The sequence below is a fragment of the Gymnodraco acuticeps genome, unplaced genomic scaffold, assembly GCF_902827175.1.
Source record: "Gymnodraco acuticeps unplaced genomic scaffold, fGymAcu1.1, whole genome shotgun sequence".
In the NCBI taxonomy this organism is placed as follows: Eukaryota; Metazoa; Chordata; class Actinopteri; order Perciformes; family Bathydraconidae; genus Gymnodraco; species Gymnodraco acuticeps.
The window spans coordinates 1,566,407-1,587,401 of NW_022989810.1; the positions used below are offsets into that span (position 1 = coordinate 1,566,407).

Here is a 20,995-nt window from a genome sequence, read left to right on the forward strand (position 1 = left end):
TTCCACATTCACATCTAATACACAGACAATCTGACCGTTTTGTGGGATTACAATCATACAAACATGCTTAACTACATATTAGTCTGAAAAGTATTATATTGCGATACTTGTCTTGTGTCATCTCCAAAATAATACAGCAAATATCAACCTTTACAAGCTTTTTGGCCTATGATGTCATCTTGAAAATATAGTTCTGTAAACTGTTCCTCCATACATGGCCATAACACAGTCAAATAAGTACTAGGGCACCTGTCATGATGAATGACCTAACTCAAAAGGATGTTAACAAATGCCAATTGTCCATTATGGATTGAAGGAAAGTAGGGCATTCACAAATATAAACATTAATAGCAGTGCAGTTACTGATCAGGTATACTATTTAAACCAAATGTAACCTAGATATTAATACCAGTAGTTTACCTACATGTACTATATTAAATCTAATTCATAAGAACAAGAGACAAGCTATAAAAAGATGTGGTTCAGGTACTAGGCCTAAGAAAAAGCAGAATTTGAATGTATTTGTTAATTTCAATTGCTTGATAAAAAGTGCAAACTTTCTTTAAATTGTGCTACAAATGAATGGTGATGGAAGACATCTCCTCACAATACATAAGCACAGCGGAAAGCTATTTGCCATTCCACTGTGCTAGACTAATGTATATAAGGAGACCTGAGGTCAAGCAAACCACTGGCATTTGGATGTGGAAATGTTCATGCCCAGCGAGCACTTCAAATGAGCCAAGTAGGACCAAGTATGTTTACTTCAGATAGAGGCACTTATCTGCTTTGACAACTGCAAGTTCCTTCATGGGGAAGAAAGCGGAGGGGGCCTCCCAGCAGCACATGGTGACTGTAGCATGCAATGGCATGCATGCCTGGGGATGAAACAGCCATGACCTCTTTAAGGGAACCAACAGTCCATACCATCGAGATATGAGTGACTTTACAATAACTAGAGTAACCAGCAGAATAACAGAGCTTTCCATGTCAGTCAGACCAAAGCTGGTGCCCAAGGGTTAAATAGTACACCAACCTTGCAAAAACATTCAAATACTCTGAGCCTTTACTTGTTCCTAATCTCAAGGTCATTCTAAAAACACTTCTCAACCACTTTTTCTTTAAGTAGAACAGCTCATTAATCAGTTCAATCTCAATGGATGATATAAATAGGTTTATCATAAATCACATGTTCTGCCAAAATACAGGTCGCACACAATGTCCTGGACCTCTCTTCCAAATACTAGTGTCTCATGATCACTTCAGTTTCTACATTTCCAAAAGAAACCCCATTAACTGCAATGTGATGGATGCCAGCTGCATGTCACTCCTACAAATATTGTGTGCAATTGAATTAAATGTTCGAGTAACAATGAAAATAAGAGAAAACTGTATGAACATGTTAACACTGAACACAACAATACTGATAATACACACTTCAAAAGTATGTGCATGTCCCCGGCCCTTATAAAAGTAAATACCTGTATATTTGGATGTAATGTTGCCAACTCTTCTTCACTGCATATTTAAGATAATAATCTCGGTGCGCAATGTTAAAAACAGGAAAATACAATCATTGTTGCGGATGAAGACAGGAAGTATTTTTTTCCCCTTTAACCTTGCAAAGACACCCCTGCCCAAAAGACACTGAAACACAAATATTTGTCTTTGTCAAGAGCGTGGTAGCGAATTAGCTTGCTAGCATTAGCAGCTAGCTATCAGTTAGCTGACGTTAGCTACTTCATTGATCATGATAATCAACCAGACGCCCACAAAACAAACACTGACACATGTCAAAAGAGTGTATTTATAATGTATCCAAGAAAACTCGAATATTTTCAACAGTTATGTGTTTTACGACCCTTATTTCCCTCTCTTTTCCCCATCCCCCAACCCGCATTGTCTATCTCAACTTTGACTGTGGGCCAATCCTTCCAGAGAATCAAGGAAACAGCCTGCTAGCTTTAGCTGCTCCACGATAGCCAGTTAACGGACTAGCATGTAGCTAGCGCTGGACCAACTGTTTGGGTAGCAGCAGGCTAACGAGGATTGTTCAAGATGCCGGGCCTTGTTCCAACCCTGGGGGGTCATTTCAATTATTTAAACCCGACTAAACATGCATGACAATGTCAACATCGTTCGTAAATACAACGTCGAACACTATATCCCATACCCCGCACGTAAATATTGATTTATATTCTTCTTTTCCACGGCCTGAAACAAAATACCTGTCATTGAGCTGATCCTCAGTCCCGGGCAACGGGTGAACCACGAAGTGAATAGATGTCATGGGGTCAATCCAAAATCACACACAGGCGTGTGAAAGATGTAGAAATTGTTATTCGTTCGATTACTGTATATATGTGGATTCATAGGAATCGTTTAATAGCGAAAAACCTCGAGTTTAGATCCCAGCCTCCTCACCCACATGCCGCCATCTTAACTCTAGCAAGCTTCTTCTCTGTGTGTTGATTAGTGCACATGCAACCACTGCGCTGGTTGGACCCCGAGCACAAACAGGAAATGTGTTAAATTGGAAGGGATTGGCCTCCAGAAGAAAGGCAAGACGACTGTAATTATAAATACTACACTTTCACACTGAAAAGTCTTTGTTCTTACACAGTTCAGCCTATGTATATGGGTTTAGTTGCATTTTTTAAGCCTCTGTAGCATTTTCAGGTCCATTTCTGTACTCTAAAGGTCAGAGAAAGGGTTATGTATTGCTAGAATACTGCTTTACAGGCAAGGAAAATACAATCCAAATAGCTAAGACATTAAGATGAATCATTTTGGGTTTCTAGACAAATAATTTAGCTATTAATGCATTAACAAACCACTGTAATACATACTCACTTTAATAAAATAAACCATGGTTCCATGTAAAGTGGCTTAAAAAATAGTCAAATTAAATACCTAACTTGTGCAGTTAAGAAATAAACAGAGCCTACTGAGTCGATGTCATGACATGTTAACATGAGGGATGTTAACATGTCATGACACAATAACCACCCTTGTGAGTGACCATCAAAGACTTAATTATGTCACCAAATCTTAAGGGAACAACATGGTTATATTTGGCATATTGTTACCATTATTCTCAGAATTGACATTCATGTGGGACCCTTAAATAAGAGCTGCTATTCTTATATTAGAATTGTATTGAAAACTGAACTAACTTAGATCTGAGCTCGAGAGGAGTCCGTGTATCTTCCGCCTTGGTCCCTCACATTAACAACTTTGTTGGTGTGTAATATCAAGAATATCCTCTATCTTTTGTTTTACATAAGAGAATGAGTATTATAAATGTATAAAAAAATATGTGCACCAACTTAGTACATTTTACATAAAACAATGCAATTATCATCAATTAAAATAGCTGTACGTAACTCCGAATACCTTAACCTCATTTAAGAATTTCCCTAAATTAAGATAATTTCAAGTGCATATCATAACATACACACATACAGAGACTACATCAAACACAAATTCCTATTATTTTGAAGGATACGCATTTTGTTAGATTGAAACTATTTTACTATTTAAAATGATAATCAAGAATACATTTTGTATGTCGTGCTGAAAAAACTTTTTTTTTGTTCACAAATTATCACCATGGTTTGTTAAGATAATGAAAACAGATAATAGTGGACAAAACATTTAAATGTAAAAGGAAAGATTATGTCATCTTTGGTTGTTTTTGTCATCTACAGCTAATCCAGTAAACGCTGTTGTCCTTTTACACCAGCAGATGGCAGGATTGACCTTTCACAATGAGACCTGAATCCAGAAAGCTAAGCAGAGTGGAGTGCTAGTTTGTCTCTTTCATACTCACAGAGTGGTCATGTGCATATGTACATATAAAGTTATGTAATGTCTGTATAATTCTAATAAAACCTTTAACTCTGCCCAGGATTGCCCGTAAAATTAGTTGTTGAATAAATTCCCAAGAAATGAAACTTGATGTCAGTATAATAAATGTCAATATAATATGAAATGATACTTGACTAATTTGACTGCTCCAGGTCAGGTTGATCATTATGTCATCTGCCAAGTTGATCTGTTTAATTTCCAATTTAGAAAAAGCTAAAATAAGTGTTACTATTCAAAATGATCTACTTGAACTGCTTTTAACCAGTCTAGTCTGCAGTCACATCCTTATAACCTGAACTGAATAGAAGTTGAATTAAGTATTAGGTGCACATCCAGAATACACAATGTCACTTTGTATTAAAGTGCACATTTGATTTGTATTAAATAATGTATTCATATTTTCTTTATTTGCTTACTTACACAATACAACCTTTGCATTTAAGTGTTCTTAGCACATATCATTGCATCAACATATGTTAAGTTAAATGAATGGGCAATAAGGCAGATATCATTATTTGGAGAAAACCATTTATATTTTCATTTGAAACTTTGGTCTAACTTTACATGTCATGTAACCAGCTGAACCAGCTGTAACCAGCATGTAACCAGCTGAAACACATTTTTAGATTTTTTTCCGGATGTAGTTTGAGTTCAACACAGAGGTGAATGAAACCAGTTCCACTGCCCTGCATAAAAAACCTTTGACTATTTTTAAGAGTGAAGTCAAACAAAAAAAGGAAATTCCTGGAGCTATTTTTAGGTGGTGCATCGGGTTATCAAATTACCTCTGTTAAATATGGGTACAAAGAGTCCGAGCCAGGAGCACATAATCATTCGGGCAAAGTGAGCAGGTTTGCAGAACCTTCTAACAATCTAGTACAACGATTGTTGAACTGTTGGTTAGCATTTACGACCCAAAGCAAAACTATTACCACTGATAACTTATTGAACATCTACCTTATCCATTCTTAGATCAGCTGAGAAGCACCAGCTCCTGTCAGTCAGGACACTACCAGGAGGATAAGATATACCCAGTGAGGTAACACGATCACTGGCTGGAGAGTAAAGACTTTTAAATAACTCCTGTTACTGCTGCCTGGGACATATCTGTGCAGGTCCAGGGCAGGACTCACCATGAGGAGAAACTCTGCCTGTTAAAGGCCCTGACACACCAGGCCGATTTCGGCTGTTTTCGTAAGTCGGGAGACGAAGCGTGTCCTGTCGCCCAAACTCAATTTGGTGTGTCCCGCACCGTCGACCGTGACACGCCTTATTTGGACTGCCAGACCCGATGCATGCCTGAATCGGCCATGCATCGGGTCTGGCAGTCGGACCAAACAATCACTCTGATTGGCTGTTCAGCTAGCGAATCAGTACATGAGAAGCGAAACGGAAGTGAGGGACGTAAACAAACGATTTAAGAAGGCACACAGACTGATATTCATTTTCATCTCATCATGGCGATCTGGAATGACGCAAACGAAGACCTGCTCATCACATTGATCCAGGAGAGGCCAGCTCTGTACGACATCACAGAGAAAAGGTACTCGAACCGGGTAGTGAAAACCGGACTCTGGCGAGAGATTGAAACGCAACTTGGTTTCTCGGGTAAGATTATCTTTTTCATCAATTGAGCTCTTTCGCAGATATTGTTGGCTTTTTATTGTTTGCCAGCGTACAGTGACGTTAACGTGAAATGTAATTTGTTATTTCAACCTTGTGTTTTGTTGTTATCTTGTTGCTAGCTGTGCAGTTTGGCACTGCATATATATATATATGAATTTGACATACTAACTAGCCACAATGCTTACATCGTTTATTTGTGTGCTTCAGAGAAAGAGCTGAGGAAGAAGTGGGATTCTCTGCGAACCCAGTACACCCGGTACAGGAGACTTGCCCCTTCGGGTAGTTGTGGAGCACCAAAGACGGGCAGACAGCAGTGGATCATAACCAGGCTGCAGTTTGCACACGCTATTTGTTGTTGTTTATATTACGCAGTCTGTTCTTCTTCTCTGTCTTCCGGTTGTTGCCTATTTTTAATGACGAATACACACTACCGCCGCCTGCTGGTAAGGAGAGTTATTGCCACTCACGCACTGAAGTCTTTGCGGTGTGTTCCCGTGCGACACATGGCCAAGACGCAGGAGAACACCGCGACGCAACAGCCGACGTCGGCGTCGGCGAGTCCTCTGGTGACTGCTTGGTGTGTCAGGGCCTTAACAGAGAACAGTGAGTCCTTGTTGACCTAGTCTGACTTGTGTTTAGGAAGCCATAATGTCTGGGATAATGCTGCCAATAGATTCCCACAAAATCTGTTTGTCCATAGGTGAGTTGCCCTAATGTGGGACACGCCCTAATGTGGGACACCTAAGCTCAAATGGGTGTAGGTCTTCCGCAAACAAATGAGAGTCAATGAAACTACGGGTTAACACAAGCTGTGATGTCATGCGATCAAAATCACATGACTTCTCAAATATCCAATCACAGATGAGGGTGGAAAAACCTTTAAACAGGAAGTACCATGTGTGAAGACCACCCAATTGTCAATGACATAGCGTTTTGACAAATTTAATGTTAAGGTTTTAAATTTCGTATAAATAAAACAATCTTGCAAATTTTTATCAGGATGTGTTTATGATATGTTTGTTCATCAGAACATATTATAATATGGTGTAAATATACTCTATATTTTTTATTTCAATCAAATGTTCCATCGTCCCACTTTAGGAAACATGTTTCGCAAAGTGGGACAGTATGATTTGCCTAATGTGGGACAGGTCTAAAAGTGGCATGGATTGTGCAAGAGCAATGGTTATTTACAGGGCTTTAGTCTTCTAATGCAGTATTTTAGATATTTAAGGTGAAGGGCAAATCATATTAAATAATTGGGGTTGGCTGCATCTCTGTTAAAATGGTATGACAAAGTCAGAGATAATGTTAGGGATTAATGTCTGAGTTTAAGAGATGGCAATTAATTTAAGCCCAAATATTCATAGTAATTTAATAAATCCTTCCAACACACATTGTAAAAAATAGCCTACGTTAAGAAATCATTCCAATATGTGCTATAGGTCAGTAAAAAAAAAAAACACAGTGTAAAAGGGGAGTGATTAGTCAAATATGCATAAATAAAAAAGAAAGAATGCAGACTAAGATAAAGATAGGAGAGAGGAGTTTATCAAATATGTGTTATTGGTTGTGAGCATATTCTAATGGTTTTTGGATTATTGACATATATACAGTTCTGTTTCATATGAGTGTTGAGAGCTGTATCCATAAATCTCTTAATTTTGCCCTCAAAGTGCATTAGATTGATGCATTTAACTTCAATTTAAAGAAAAACATCTTCTGTTGTAAAAGAAATAACATTATAAATAGTAACATAGCTGAACATGGTATTGCACATTTAGCTTTGAGTGTTACTGACCTGAGATGTTTTTATTACATGAATTAAGGTGACTGAGGCTTTTTAACATATACTTTTCAGTGTCCCACATTTTGCACAGAACTGTCCCACATTAGGAAAAGCAGATTGTCTGAGACAACTTGGCACTAAGAGTACTTATATGTCTACCATTTCTTTTATGAGTGTAATATCTGCATTTTGTCTTTTGGTTTGATTAGGACACATCCTGGGGATTTCAGAATGGTACTTGATGTTGATTTATTGTATCGGCTTCATATCGCAAAATATTCCCGAAGTCTGAAATGCAAAAAATGTCCCACATTAGGGCAATTCACCCTACCATGAGGATGTGGTAAAGATCTGCTCAATAGAGCATGGCTAATGGTTATTGTAACGGGCCAAACATCTTGGTCTCCATCCATCACACCTTAAAACTAGGCAACCTGATTGGCCCACGACCAGGAACATACACAGGAGCCATGAAAAATGTGCTCTTTTGTGCCATGAGCGCTCACTGTAATATCGGGAGCTTGATAACCCCATCATTATAAAAAGGACCATGCTGGACAATATCATTATTGCATAATAATAATTTCATAATTTTGTTTGCCACAACACTATCTATAAAAGACATGCAATATAAAGTATTATAACCTAAGTTTAAAGCTGTACAAATTAATTATATTAAAATGACATGTTTTTAGGTTACCAGAAACATGACTCAGAACTGTCAATGAGCAATTGTTAGCACTTTTATCGGGTGATAATAGGTACATTTTGTGTTTTCATCCTGTTCCGCAACCCCTTAGTGACAAACCCCTAAGTAAATGAAGGAATTTACTTTGAGTTTTTGGTCATGTCTTTGATCAAGCCAATTCCATTTGACATTTTAACAAGTGAATTAAAGCAGTTTAAGGAGTACTCTGGCAACTCAGTTTTCCACTTACACAAGGTTGGGAGATTCAAAGTGCCATGAACCTAAATGATCACCAATGGCCAGCAGGGGGAGACTCCTCTGGTTGCAGAAAAATCAGATACAAAAAAAAAAATCAAATTAGATTATAATCTAACTGTCTGAAAATTAATAGAAAAAAAACATTTTGGATTTTTTTATTATTTTGATGGAGTCATAAAAAGGCTTAGGGCCCACTTTTCCTTTAAAAATATTATTTGTGCACAATTCTCTGTACTACACACAATACATATTAATGGGGTAGCCTGCACATTTAGTAGTGGGTAAATTGCCTACATATGTATTGGGATAAGTGGCACCCCCTCAAGAGAGAACAACACAAAGTGAACAATGGTTTCAGTTTAAACTGATGTCTCTCCAAACTGTAATCAGGATGTCAAGATGGGAAATTAAATATTTAAAGAGACAAAAATTAGAGAAAATAGTAATTTCCCTCGCACTCAGACTCACTACTCTAGTACATTCCTAAATATGTTCTTGAGGAACAACACACAGTGCTTGTTTCTGTCTGTGTGTATTCCTCCATTGTGTGTCTAGAGCCGGCCTTTTGTTCTGGCTCTGTGCTGTGCAGGAGGGTGGAGACAGCTGACACTCACCTAATCACCAGCAGGGCAGCCCGAGCCCCTCCTGACCTCTTTCACCCAGAGGATGATAAGCTTAATCATTGAAACAGCAATCAATCTGAAACAGAAAAAAATGTTTTATTTCGTGAAAATGTCAAGCCAGTTCAACTTTTTTTATTTGGAGCTAGTTGATTCTTCATTAGAAATGGATTGTCAAAGGGATTTAAAGTGGACCTATCATGCTATTTTAGGCATAGGTCTCAGATATATAAAATATATAAAAAACATGTCTATGAAGTGTTTTGCTGAAAATACCAAACAGATCACCCATTCTAGCCATGCCTCATATCCCTCTATTTCACTTACTGTTTCAAAAGTGCTGATTTGGGGTATACAGCTTTAAAATGAGGGGGCTGAGCTCATGTGGGAGATTCTACCGGCAGATTCTGCGGTGATGAAATGCCATATCATGGATTATCAAGGATTATTTCTGAAACAGTATGGAGCTCAAAGTCTTTCTCTCTTGCCGGTTCAAGGTTCAAGGTTCTTTATTTGTCATACGAACATAGCTAGTAGTTATGTCGATGAAAATCTTAGGTCACAGGCTTCTCCAACAGTGCAACACAATAATACAGAAAAACAGAAACATATAGTGCAAGTAAATATTAAAAAGTAAATACAAAAAGAAAAATAGTTTAAAAAAAGTGAAATAGTGAAATAAGCGGTTTATAAAATAAACAAGGTGAGTTCCTTTTTATTTCCTGCTTCTTCACACACATGCTCTATCCAGTACAGGTTAGCTCTGAGTGTTAGCGATGCTAATGTAAACATGCACCAACCATATTACGTCCAAAACAGTCGGGCATTGTTTCTGATAGCAACGTTTCTGATAGCGCCGTGGGTGTAAAGCCAGCCTACATTTCCGATATTACGTCATATCGGACGCAAATCTGGATCAGCTCCGTTGTACCCCCGTTTTTAGAGATTTGGGTACGGAGGAACAAATAGAGGGTTTTATTTTCTGACGCTGCGTGAGTTCCCTGACACACCGGGGAACACACATATTTATGTATAAATGACATCAAAAAGTGAATTTTGCATGATTAAATTATTAAACAGAGTACAATACACTCACAGGACAGGATTTAATGGGTGTGGATCATGGTCTGGATACGAACATGCAAATGTTCTGTTATACAGAGAGATGTCAGAGCAAACAGGCTGATAGTTTGTCTGGCAGTCCGTGTGCTGCCATGTTTGTGGAATTGTCAAAAAAGATTCATACTAATGTCAAACCAAATGCGATGGAATTCCTTTATTGTCATAGTACAGGTACAAAATTAATCCGTCCAACAAAAAACAGCGGTTAACTGACCTGCATGAGATAATATCCTTTACAGCCCATATTTCAAGACAACATTAGAATATTTCTGAAGACAAATCTGATAATGATAACATTTGTATTTGACACAACACTTGAGGTGAAAGTGAGATAGTAGTGGTAGTGATACATTCCTTGGGAAATTGTTAAGTATTTGAACTTTATTGTGATGCTTTGAGCATGACATAAAATCTGGAGGACCTATATTAAGAAAGTACTGTTTGATTGCATCTCTTTAAAATCATACAAGATGTGGGTCAAGGGTGAAATGAGTCATCCAAGGCAGTAGTGTGTGTGTTTGTGTGTGTGGGTGTTAGTGTGTATTGAAAGGGTGGGGGTGGGGGTGATGGGAAGTGTGACCATCAGGAATATTTTTCACACACCCATGCTCCTGTGTACCACTCTGTCTTCACGGTGCCGTCAGCCCCTGATCACGCACCGAGGCTCTCTCCCATTGGTTGGCGCTCAGCACACCTTTGCGCCCTATTGGGCAAGACGTTAAGCCACGCCCATCTTTTCCCCACCGTCTTTGAAACGAAGAATGGTGATGAGTCTGTAAAAGAAACTGGAAGACATCAGTCACAATTTTAGTTTAAAGTGTTCACCCGAGTCGACACGGACGGACAAGTACACGGCAGTTAAACCGGGTTCCTGAACACAACATAGATCCACATAAAATGTAAGTAAACACATTTTTCACATAGTCATATATTCCATAAACCATAATATAACCAGAAGTGTCTCTTTTAAATGATATAAAGACATAATATATATATATATTTGAATGTAAATATATATTATCTACTATATCCAACGTGTGTGTGTGTGTGTGTGTGTGTGTGTGTGTGTGTGTGTGTGTGTGTGTGTGTGTGTGTGTGTGTGTGTGTGTGTGTGTGTGTGTGTGTGCGCGCGTGTGCGTGTTCGGGTCAGGGAGGGGTTGCTAAGTGTTGTGTGACGGGTTGTGTAAGCAGCAGTTGGGGCTTTTGTCCCCCAGTAGATGTAGGTGAAAGGGCCCCAGTGCTCAAGAGCAGCAGCTGATCATGCTCTCTTCACATGACCCTTTGTATGTTCTTTCTATATATAGATGAATGGTAAAATCAATAAGCTTTAAAACATTGATTCACCTTGTGTCGCCATGCATGTCTGCTCAGTTTTTCCATTCTATTATTTATATAATGACTGACAGTTATTGTCTCAAACGGAAGAGCATTAGGGCCACATTATTATTTTATTTATTTTTTAGATCTGACCATAAGTGATTTTATTTATTTTTTAAACCTGAGATTAAAGTCAGAATTCTGAGAAAACATGTCAGAATTAGAGATAAAGCTATTATATATATTTTTTCCCTGACAACCTCAGAATTTGAGATGAATAAATGTTTTATTTTTTTCCTGAAAAGTCAGATTTTTTTCTCAGACTTTCTCAGAACACATGTGGCCCTAATTCTCTTCCGTAGTGTCAAATATTGAACATAGATTATTATTAAGAACGGTCCATGCATGGTCTGTTGTCTCATTCAAATGTTTGCGCTTTTATCAGACTGTCAACATGGAATTTGAGGAGCTCGCCTCAGACCGCCAGGGTGAATCCCAGCCTGCTCCTTTGGGTGACATGGAGGCAGCGGAGGCTCTGGTGTCCATGACTAACCGCTGGGAGAGCTTCAGACCCCTGACTCCATCCTCAGAGGACGACTGTGTCTTCTTTGTCTCCATTGTGCCGCAGGACCCTCCTTTGGTAAGGGATACACATGGGCTGAGACTTCTCATATAAAAGTCTGCTATCATTTTATGAATTCTGTAGAATTTCCCCCCAAAAATGGCTTCATAAATGGTGTAATGTCAAACTTGATGCAATCCATAAGAAATGGACTGTTCCATGTGGGCTGTCCCATGATTGCTTCGATAAATACCTCTGTAATAAAACCCCATGCTGATTAACAGCCGTTTCACAGAAAATAAAAACCATACAAAAGACATCAACATATTTAGCATATTTGAACACTTTATTTTATGTGTTGTCTTATTGTGTGTTTTTATTGGATTAATTGTCCTGCATTGGTCTGCTTTCATCTGCTCTCTTCACATGACCCTTTATATATTCTCTCTATATATATATATATATATATGAATGGCAAAATCATTAAGCTTTAAAACATTGATTAACATCTGTGGATGTCTGCTCAATGTTCCATTTTATTATAGGATCGACACATATTGTGTCATATATTGATCATTGATTATCGTTACCTCATGAAAGAACAATCCATGCATGGTGTTGTCTCATTCTAATTTATTGGGCTTTTATCAGACTGTCAACTTGGTGTCGGACATCGAGTGGGAGACTTGCAGTGCGTCCTCAGACTGGTCGCAGCCTGACTGTATCCTCTATGGCTCTGTTGGGCGGCAGCAGTCTCCTTTGGTAAGGGATACATTTGGGCAGAGGGTTCTCATATAAAGCTTTACTTTACACCAACTTGTAGTTTTACAAATCTAGTCTTTTAAGTTTGTAAATTAAGTAAATGTATAGCACTTGTATCAATAGGGCTGCAAAATATATATTTCTCATGTAAACAATGGCTGTTTCTTGTCTCTTAAATATGGAGATTTCAAGCATTTCTCTGGTTTATATAATTTTAAAGTGAATATCTTTAGGGTTGGGACTGACAGAAGTAAACAACTTTGAACTATGAAAATAGTGAGGAAGAGCATTAGAGTGCGGCCCTATAGTTTTTTTTATTTGACACTCAAAGTCAAACTTTCAGTAAATGCATTATTCTCGTATTTTGTTTATTCTCAACAAATTGACATTTATCCTCAATATTCCGTCTTTATTCTCAACAGTTTGAATTTATTATCAACATTTAGACCTTAAAAAAAAAATCTACTTCATTAACAAAATCTTATTTTGACGTTTTGCCTCTAACGTTTCAATTTTATTTCAACATTTAGACGTTATTCTTGATATGAAAATGCTATCCGTGTCCCTTATACTCTCCCTTAGATACTCGTATAGTATTTTTGTTTCAAATTCAAAATAAGATTTGTTTGTCAACCATTACAATTAATGACCTTCCTCTCCTTCCAGTGGATGACACCGCCATACAGTCCGCCCGACTTTGAGGCCACCCATTCCCCCCGGCGATATCCTTATTTCAGCGAATAGCAGAAGAGACTCATGAGCACACACAGCAACGCTTCCAGTGCACCAGTGTGATCCGGCACACTTCAGATGGCCCGAGCGGCTCCTGTAGCGCCTATCCTGCCTCCAGGGAGGACAGACTCACTCCCGTTCATACAGAAGACTCTAGCTGTGAATATGGGCAAGATGCTGTCCAACAGTCTGACTCTAAAGCAGTCGGGCCACAGAGATCTCACACTGCGGCTTTGCCAATTGTTTTTGAAATCAGCCAGAAGAGCCTTGAGTATAAATCAAACTCATCTCAGATTGCTGGCTCTGAGCTCTCTCCTCTCACTCTGTACAGCCACATTCTTCCTGTCACAGCCTGTGACAACCCAAACGGATATCAAATCCCATCCCCCACCACTGCACCACAGCACCGTCCCCCAACACAAGCAGCTCCTCCGGCCCAGGTCTTCTTCCTCGTCCCTCAGCTGGCTGTTCCTACTCTCTACGTCCAGCCGGCCCTGGTGACCTCTGGGGGCACCAAGCTGACGGCCATCGCCCCCGCGCCTGGGCTGGCCCTGTTGGAGCAAAGACTAAACCAGCCGCAGCCCGAGGTGTCCCGTGTCCGCAGCCATGTTTGTCCTCATGAGGACTGCAGCAAGACCTACTTCAAGAGCTCCCACCTCAAGGCCCACCTGAGGACACACACAGGTACGACAGGAAGGAGTTTAAAGGGATAGTTGAAGGGGGGTTTATGAAGTACTTATACATAGTCAGTGAATTACAAAGGGTAGATGGTTGAGTTTTGTGAATACGAACTGATCATAGTCACACAATAATACAAACATACTAACCAATTGAGGTAGCGGTAGACCAGCAACTCCCAATGTTTTGAGAGGTCAAATAGTTTTCTTTGTCAGAGAGCATAGATTCAAAGTCTTTATTGTCATATGCACAGTAGCTATAGTGTTGGCAATGCAAATCGTCCCAGGCCCCTCCAACAATGCAAAATGAATATAAGACATACAATAATAAAACAAATGTAAAAACCAATAAAATAGTACAAGGAGAACTGAGTACAATAAAATAGTGCAAGACTGTCTTACAAGTACAATGTGCAAGTCATGCAGATGAAGTACAGTACACTATTTACATGTCAAAAAATAACAATTCAATAAGCTCAATGTTGCAGTTGAGTTTAAAAACATGTAGAATAACATTAAAATAAACAGAATTTAATATGAAATGCTGTCTATTGTAGTAATGGATATAGAACAGCTTCAGTCTCCCATCAGAAAGAGCTGCCTGACAGCAAGTAAAGTGTTGAAAATATTATAAATGTAGCTTAATGTTGATTTTTCTTTGGTGGTCATTTTCTTACGATGAACAATGTTTTGCTGCCCATCCCCAGCAGTAAACAGGTTCAATTCAGTGCTGGTTCTTAGGTCTACTTCTCCAAACTGGGGGAATGCCGACGCCATCTATTGACTATGAATAAGTACCTGATATAACCCCCACTCAAAATGTGAACTTTTACTTCAATATAGTATTTCATCATTAACCTTCTTTTTTCATCGGGTTTCATTTGTCCCCATTCAAAATGTTGAATATCAGAAATATGGGTTTCTTTCATCTAATTGCCACAAGATAAGATGGTTGCATGCTACGTTAAAATGCATAGCATCTCTGGTTTATTTAATTTAAGCTTTTTGTTATTAACTTTTTTTAAATTAGGTATAGTTTGACGCACATTTGGACTGATAACTATATATTCAAGAAATAAATGTAACATTTGTATGTATTTGTTGGAATTAAGTGGGCTGAAAATGTGTTACACAGAATTGGGTCAATGTCTACTATATGTTATCCTAAGCAGTCAAACCAGGGCAGATCAAATTTGACTTGAGGACAAAAACACTAAGGTTAAAAAAGTACATGCATTTTAAATATGGAGTCCTTATAATAATAATAATTCATTTATTTTATATAGGTGCCTTTCAAGGTTCTCAAGGCCGCCGTACAAACACATACAAAACAAGATACACAATACATATATAGATACTCGAAGACATTTTACAAAGCAGCCAATGGTCAGCTTTCAATGCAAAAGATGACACAGAAAGGGAAGCAAACAAAAATGACCCAAAAAGCCTTATTTTCTAACTTCAGTGTCTGTTTTCCAACAGGAGAGAAGCCCTTTAGATGCAAGTGGGAGGGCTGCGAGAGGCGATTCGCTCGCTCCGACGAGCTGTCCCGCCACCGACGGACCCACACAGGGGAGAAGAGGTTCGCCTGTCCCGTGTGCCTCTGCCGCTTCATGAGGAGCGACCACCTCGCCAAGCACGCACGGAGACACCTCGCAGAGAGAAAGACTTCCTGCGCAGTTACAGGTCATCCAGTCTGCTGACATCACTGCTCACACACAGTGTCTTCAACAAAAGCCTTCTGAGACATGCTGAGGAGACGCAGAATGAAATGCTGGGAATATGTAGTGTGCCGGTTATATGCACAACTGTCAGATCATAACACTTCTCATCACTGCTGAATCAGATGAATGTGCATGTGAAGTCTTTCCTTTGCTTTGATGATTGAATAAGATGTTTACATTCAAACTACTCAAACTGAGCATCTACACTAAAATGATCCACTGTTAATACTGTTCTGTACACTTTTACAAATCAATGCTAAACATGTTTACTGTTGAGTGATTTTTGACCAAAGAATGTTAAGTATTGTTCTTTTGAGCCATACAAAAAGATATTTGTAATAAAAAGATATTTGGCACAACACTTTTTTGCAGGGAACTGTACTTTGTGTTTGTTCGCATATTTTGTAGGGTCATTGGTGCTGTCTATTTAACATGTAATGATAGACTTAAAAACCATATGCTGCTCAAGAGTAACTTTGCTTTTGACTAGATACAGCCCCATCATCATCTTGCATTAGATCATTTTTATAAAAGGAGAATTGGATGAAGTCATCATGTAATGAAACAGTTTCTGAAAGCGTTAATATTAATGTTCCGTGTATGATGATACAACACAGGGATTCACAGTCCAGTCATTGAGGTGTTTATTGCTGTTCGTGTTGACGATCACAGAGAGTTCATCATGCCTTAAACACAGATAGTGAATTCATATTATTTTAAAAGCAGTCCTAGATCTTGAAAAAATATTCTCAAACATAGAAATAGCATTAAATGTTTCTAGCATTAGAAATGCTTTGTTATTTCATGTTAGCTGATTCTTTATCCATCAGCACTTCCTTTGTTCCATCTGCAGTGCGTGCTGAATAATAAACCGGTTTTATTACTTCGAAGTATAACAGTTACCTGCCGCTCTTTTACTGGTCAGGGAGTAAGCTACTTAGCGTTTTAGAAAAACACTAGTTCAGCTTCTCAACCACACCAGAACAGACTGCACTGATCATTATTACACGAGAGGACTTCATGATGACACTGGCTTTGTTCACAGATGAGTGAATACGCTTTCATTTGCAAGCTTCAAAACACTGAGTAGGAAAACATGTAATCAATGTTAGAAGGGAAATCAAGCTCTGATCAAACTGAATAAACTATACAACCAATTCAATTCATAAATACACATCCTGTAGCAAAGCACAATACAATATCTCAGAACTGTGTTTTCATTTAAATACACAGCTTCTGTCACTTATACATATTGTACTTCACGACACTGGCAAAAGCAATGTAGACATAGATAAGAGAATTTGTTAAATATAATCATTTAGAATCATTATACGTCTACTGTGTGTGTAAACGGCGCAAAACAAAGGGAAGAATGCATTTGTCTTTTAGGACTCATCCATTTTGTTGCACACTTAAAACATCTACTTAGGGTTTAATCGCTTAGTTTATTGTGTATTGGGGTTTGTAAAAAGCTATATCGGCTCAGTCGGCTCCATTCAACCCCGTGGAATGTGGACCAGAGGAAGCTAGCAGCAGAAAGCAGGAAAGTAAAGACTTCCTAGTCTGATGATTGCTACGCGGGGACAGACAGAGCGGCCTCTGTGTGGCAGGAATTGTGGAAACAAGGGACCAAAGAGAAGTTCTTCAGTGTAGCCTCATGGGTGACTCCCGTGTCCTGCATCTCATACCTGGGGGAGGGAAATGAACGTCAGACGAAGACAACATCTACACAGAAGATATTCTCAGTTTCTCACTCCAAATGTGAAAACCGTCAATGGCCGATGTCCCTTACCAGTCACTGGAGGAGATGACGTAGTACACAGGGGGCGCTGGTGAGTCGGGGGTGGTGCGGAGGGGCTGTCCCATGGTGTAGGCCCCTGCCTGGGAGAAGGTCAGCCAGTCTCCGATGTTGAGCTCAGGCAGCAGGCAGTGCTCCACCACCTGGTCCAGGTCGTCTGCAGAGGGGCCCCACAGGCTGCTGCTGAACACCGGAGCATCCATGGGGGGGTTCTGACACACACAGATTTATTTACCAATCAACTTAACATGAGAGCTTTGATCATGACTTATTCAACAGGATATATTCTGGGTTGCCAGATAGAAATATGTATAAGTAGAACATCATTTATTTGTGTAGGTTTCTTTGTAATATCTTACACATTTTCTTCATGCCAAATCTGACCAGTTCTGTAAAGTCTGGAAACCTTACTTATTTTATTTTCTTGGGCTCGATTTGTTGGGTGTTATTTTAGCATTATAAGTTAATAAAAAGGTACAAAATCTTACAATAAGTGATGTTTGGTTTGCACAACTTAGAATTAAGGATCACAGTGTGTGTAAACGGCGCAAAACAGTTGTACAAATTGTACAATACAATTTAGTCTGATGAGACTATTAATAATGCAGGGATTATTTATTAACAGAGGCTTTATTATAAGCATGTCAATGTTCTTATCTCACGCTACACCTTTTATAAACGTTTTGATTTCCGTCCTTAACGCTTGATTGTGACTTTTTTCATCATCTGTGAATTTTTCAGGTTAAATTCAATATTGTCAAATTCAGTGGCGAGCCGTGACTTTTATACCTAGTCCCTCTGACCCGAAAATAAAGCCCACCCATTTAGAGGGAAGATATGATTGACATAACTCTCTCGTTGAGTTACTGCAGCGGGCCCTCTGTGAATTTACAGCAGGACCACCAATCAGCTCCTGTCTTCACAGTAACTCGCAGAGACGAGCTTCTTTCATTTAACCCTTCACATTCCAACAGAAACAGGCAAATTCGAAGGATTTTATTTTGGTAAAACTAATGAAAAATAGAAAGAAAAAAAAAAGTTTTTCTTTTTTTAATGTTTTCAAATATTATACTAGAGGGCCCTGACGGCTCACCACTGGTCAAATTATAAAAAGCTGTACCTGATAATAAGTGATTAATTACAATGAAGGTGTCATTTCGTATTAGTTTTTTCCCCATTGATTACATCAGCTATCATCGCTCAGTCAGAGCATGAGAGGGAAGCATCACCGATTATTATTCATTAGAATGTTGAGCTAACAGATGTGTATAAAATTAAGGAAAGAAATGTAGACAGTCTTTGAGACTCACCTTGTGAACAGATGGAGCAGGGATCAGCGTCTCACAGAGTTTGCTGGCGAATGATCCATACACCCCCTCGTTCATGTAGTACTGGAACTCTGGCTCATCGTTGGGAGACGGATCATCTGTTTAGGAGAAGGTAGAGAGAAATGGATTCATTTTTCAGAGCGCTTTATATTTTGTTTCATATAAGAATACAAAATCAAACATTTGAACAGTTCTCTTTGACTGGTTGACTTGAAATGATGCATATTTCATACAATAGTTGCGTTGCATGTTTAGTTGTAATGATGCATATTACTGCACCTGACAGTCCTCCTCATGTTCCTAAAGTATGCTGTATACAGACCAGTGTTTCCCACAGATCTGAAATGGTTTGAACGGTACTACTACTTTTATCGATAACGCTTATCGGTCCGGTCTTTTAACGGTACTTTTATCGGTTCTTTTGGAGAAAAAAATAAGGTAAACTAACTAAACAAATTATGAACAAAACTAACAAAATAAATAACTCAGTTACCTATAATCATTAACCCATGTTTGTATAATTGAGTTAACTCCGTGTGTTGCTGCTAGCATACATAACACCTGACGTGGAAACGTTACTCGTGGATGGGGCTACAGAGCTACTAGAAAGACAGTCGAACCCGGTGCATTTCTCCGTCTGAATGTGGAGCACGTTTGCTAAATATTTAGACAAATTGCTTGTGTTACCGCCCTCACATGCTAAACACTTATTGCACTTTAGGCAACGAGCATCGAGACGGGTAAAGTTTAACCACACCTCGGAGCGCTTAGATCTCTCCGCCATCTCTGCTGTGTGTGTGTGTGTGTGTGTGTGTGTGTGTGTGTGTGTGTGTGTGTGTGTGTGTGTGTGTGTGTTGCTGCATGTAGCAGCTGCGTGTGTGTAAACTGCCCCGCCCCCTCGCAAGCAGGCGGAGGAGAAAGATCGAAAATACTAAAAATAATCATAGAAGCATTTATGCAGTCTTTTTGCATGTTAGAAACGGAGTTGGCGACACTAAAACTGCAATATAATGTTTGTGTAGCAATAATACACGACATATTTTTTACATGTCTCCAGTACACTGAAAAAAGGTTTTCGAGCTGTACTCCATCCAATTTATAATTCTCCTTTCATTCAATTTAACATTATTTGTTTTATTTTTTCAAATAATAATTTGTTTTTCAATATATTTTTTGAATGAAAATATTTTTAATTCAGAGCTCAACTAAGAAATATCCGTTTTGACCAATATACAATTTTAAGGTTACGCATAGGCCCGCACATGCGCATTAAACAGAAAGCTATAAAACAGGACCGTCTTCACACAACCCGGCGCCCAGGAAGAGAGCCATTTCTCAGCACGACAGATCTTTTCCTACACCGGAGAGACAGAGAGCAACCATTACATTGTGGTAAGTGAAAACAACAATTTAATTATGCTGCTGTATTTCGTAGCATACTGTTATTTCCATGCTATATATTTTGCCATTTCTCTGCAAACGTACTTGGTAACATTATTTGATATCGAGGTTGTTAAATGTTAAACTTAGTTTAGTTTAACATTACACTTGCTAACATTACATGATGTCCACGTTGGTAAGTCTTAAACTTAGTTTAGTTTAACTTTACACTTGGTAACAATACGTGATGTCGACGTTGGTAAATGTTACATGAATTAACTCATTTTATCCGTAACTTATTTTACAGCGGTAACGTTAATTAGCTAGCTAGCAAGCAGCTAGCATACCACCATGTTATTAGCTGGCTAGCTAGCATACCATGCGTCCCGGCCCGCATGGTGGTTCTAATTCAACTTCAAGTTTTATTTTTCCGTGCTATATATTTTTGCCATTTCTCTGCAAACGTACTTGGTAACATTATTTGATGTCGACATTGGTAAATGTTAAACTTATTTTAGTTTAACGTTACACTTGCTAACATTACGTGATGTCCATGTTGGTAAGTCTTAAACTTAGTTTAGTTTAACTATACACTTGGACTTGGTAACAATATGTGATGTCGACGTTGGTAAATCGTTACATAAATTAACTCATTTTATCCGTGACTTATTTTACAGTGGTAACGTTAATTAGCTATTAGCTAGCTAGCAAGCAAGCAGCTAGCATACCACCATGCGGTCCC

General features: G+C 38.7%; 3 protein-coding genes across 4 annotated transcripts in view; 1 reads left to right on the plus strand and 2 right to left on the minus strand.

The window, feature by feature from the left end:
- Positions 1-848, minus strand: part of ubr5 (ubiquitin protein ligase E3 component n-recognin 5) — a 41,392-nt gene extending 40,544 nt beyond the window's left edge. The window contains exon 1 of the mRNA XM_034230058.1: positions 766-848. Within this exon, the coding sequence (XP_034085949.1) occupies positions 766-848 (83 nt within the window). The remainder of the gene's footprint in view (positions 1-765) is intronic.
- A 9,681-nt stretch (positions 849-10,529) lies between these two features.
- LOC117554329 (Krueppel-like factor 10) lies at positions 10,530-16,108 on the plus strand. The gene is given in 6 exon segments (XM_034228723.1): positions 10,530-10,872; positions 11,736-11,930; positions 12,504-12,614; positions 13,281-13,313; positions 13,316-14,030; positions 15,506-16,108. Coding segments are annotated over 5 exon segments (1,266 nt in total). The 5' UTR covers positions 10,530-10,872; positions 11,736-11,744; the 3' UTR covers positions 15,727-16,108.
- A 266-nt stretch (positions 16,109-16,374) lies between these two features.
- LOC117554309 (antizyme inhibitor 1-like) overlaps positions 16,375-20,995 on the minus strand; it is a 35,885-nt gene continuing 31,264 nt past the window's right edge. Inside the window, exons 10-12 of one of the 2 annotated variants that reach the window (XM_034228698.1) lie at positions 18,856-18,971; positions 17,540-17,757; positions 16,375-17,435 (exon numbers count right to left, since the gene is read on the minus strand). In XM_034228698.1, coding sequence (XP_034084589.1) covers positions 17,321-17,435; positions 17,540-17,757; positions 18,856-18,971 — 449 coding nt within the window. In that variant the 3' untranslated portion in view covers positions 16,375-17,320. The remainder of the gene's footprint in view (positions 17,436-17,539; positions 17,758-18,855; positions 18,972-20,995) is intronic. The other variant, XM_034228706.1, reaches the window with a different exon arrangement.